The sequence below is a fragment of the Pterocles gutturalis genome, unplaced genomic scaffold (genome assembly GCF_000699245.1).
Source record: "Pterocles gutturalis isolate BGI_N339 unplaced genomic scaffold, ASM69924v1 scaffold8745, whole genome shotgun sequence".
Lineage (NCBI taxonomy): Eukaryota > Metazoa > Chordata > Aves > Pterocliformes > Pteroclidae > Pterocles > Pterocles gutturalis.
The window spans coordinates 1-283 of NW_010140744.1; the positions used below are offsets into that span (position 1 = coordinate 1).

The 283-nt window shown below is 69.3% G+C and overlaps 1 protein-coding gene across 1 annotated transcript in view; it reads left to right on the forward strand.

The window, feature by feature from the left end:
• Positions 1 to 3: 3 nt before the first annotated feature.
• Positions 4 to 283, forward strand: part of ACAD11 (acyl-CoA dehydrogenase family, member 11) — a gene marked incomplete at its 5' end in the record, with an annotated part of 28,852 nt that continues 28,572 nt past the window's right edge. Inside the window, one exon of the mRNA XM_010083787.1 lies at positions 4 to 73. Within this exon, the coding sequence (XP_010082089.1) occupies positions 4 to 73 (70 nt within the window). The remainder of the gene's footprint in view (positions 74 to 283) is intronic.

Here is a 283-nt window from a genome sequence, read left to right on the forward strand (position 1 = left end):
AGCGGTACCTGTGCAGCCAGCTGGTCGGCTTCCCTCGGCAGCCCGCGGGGGCTCTGGCTGTCAGGCAGTACAGGTAACGGGTGGGCCGCTCTCTTGCCCCAAGGCTGCCTGTGAGGAACGAGGGGCAGCCTCTGTGGCTGGGGGCAGGGGCCCTCGCCCGTAGGGGTCCCTGAGGGACGAGGAGGGGGGTTGTGGCTTTGCTCACAGCCTGTCAGGAAAGCTGGGCAGAGTTGGGGCCCTTTGCCCTGGTGATGGTGGGTAGTGGCTGGGGGGGGGGAGGCCG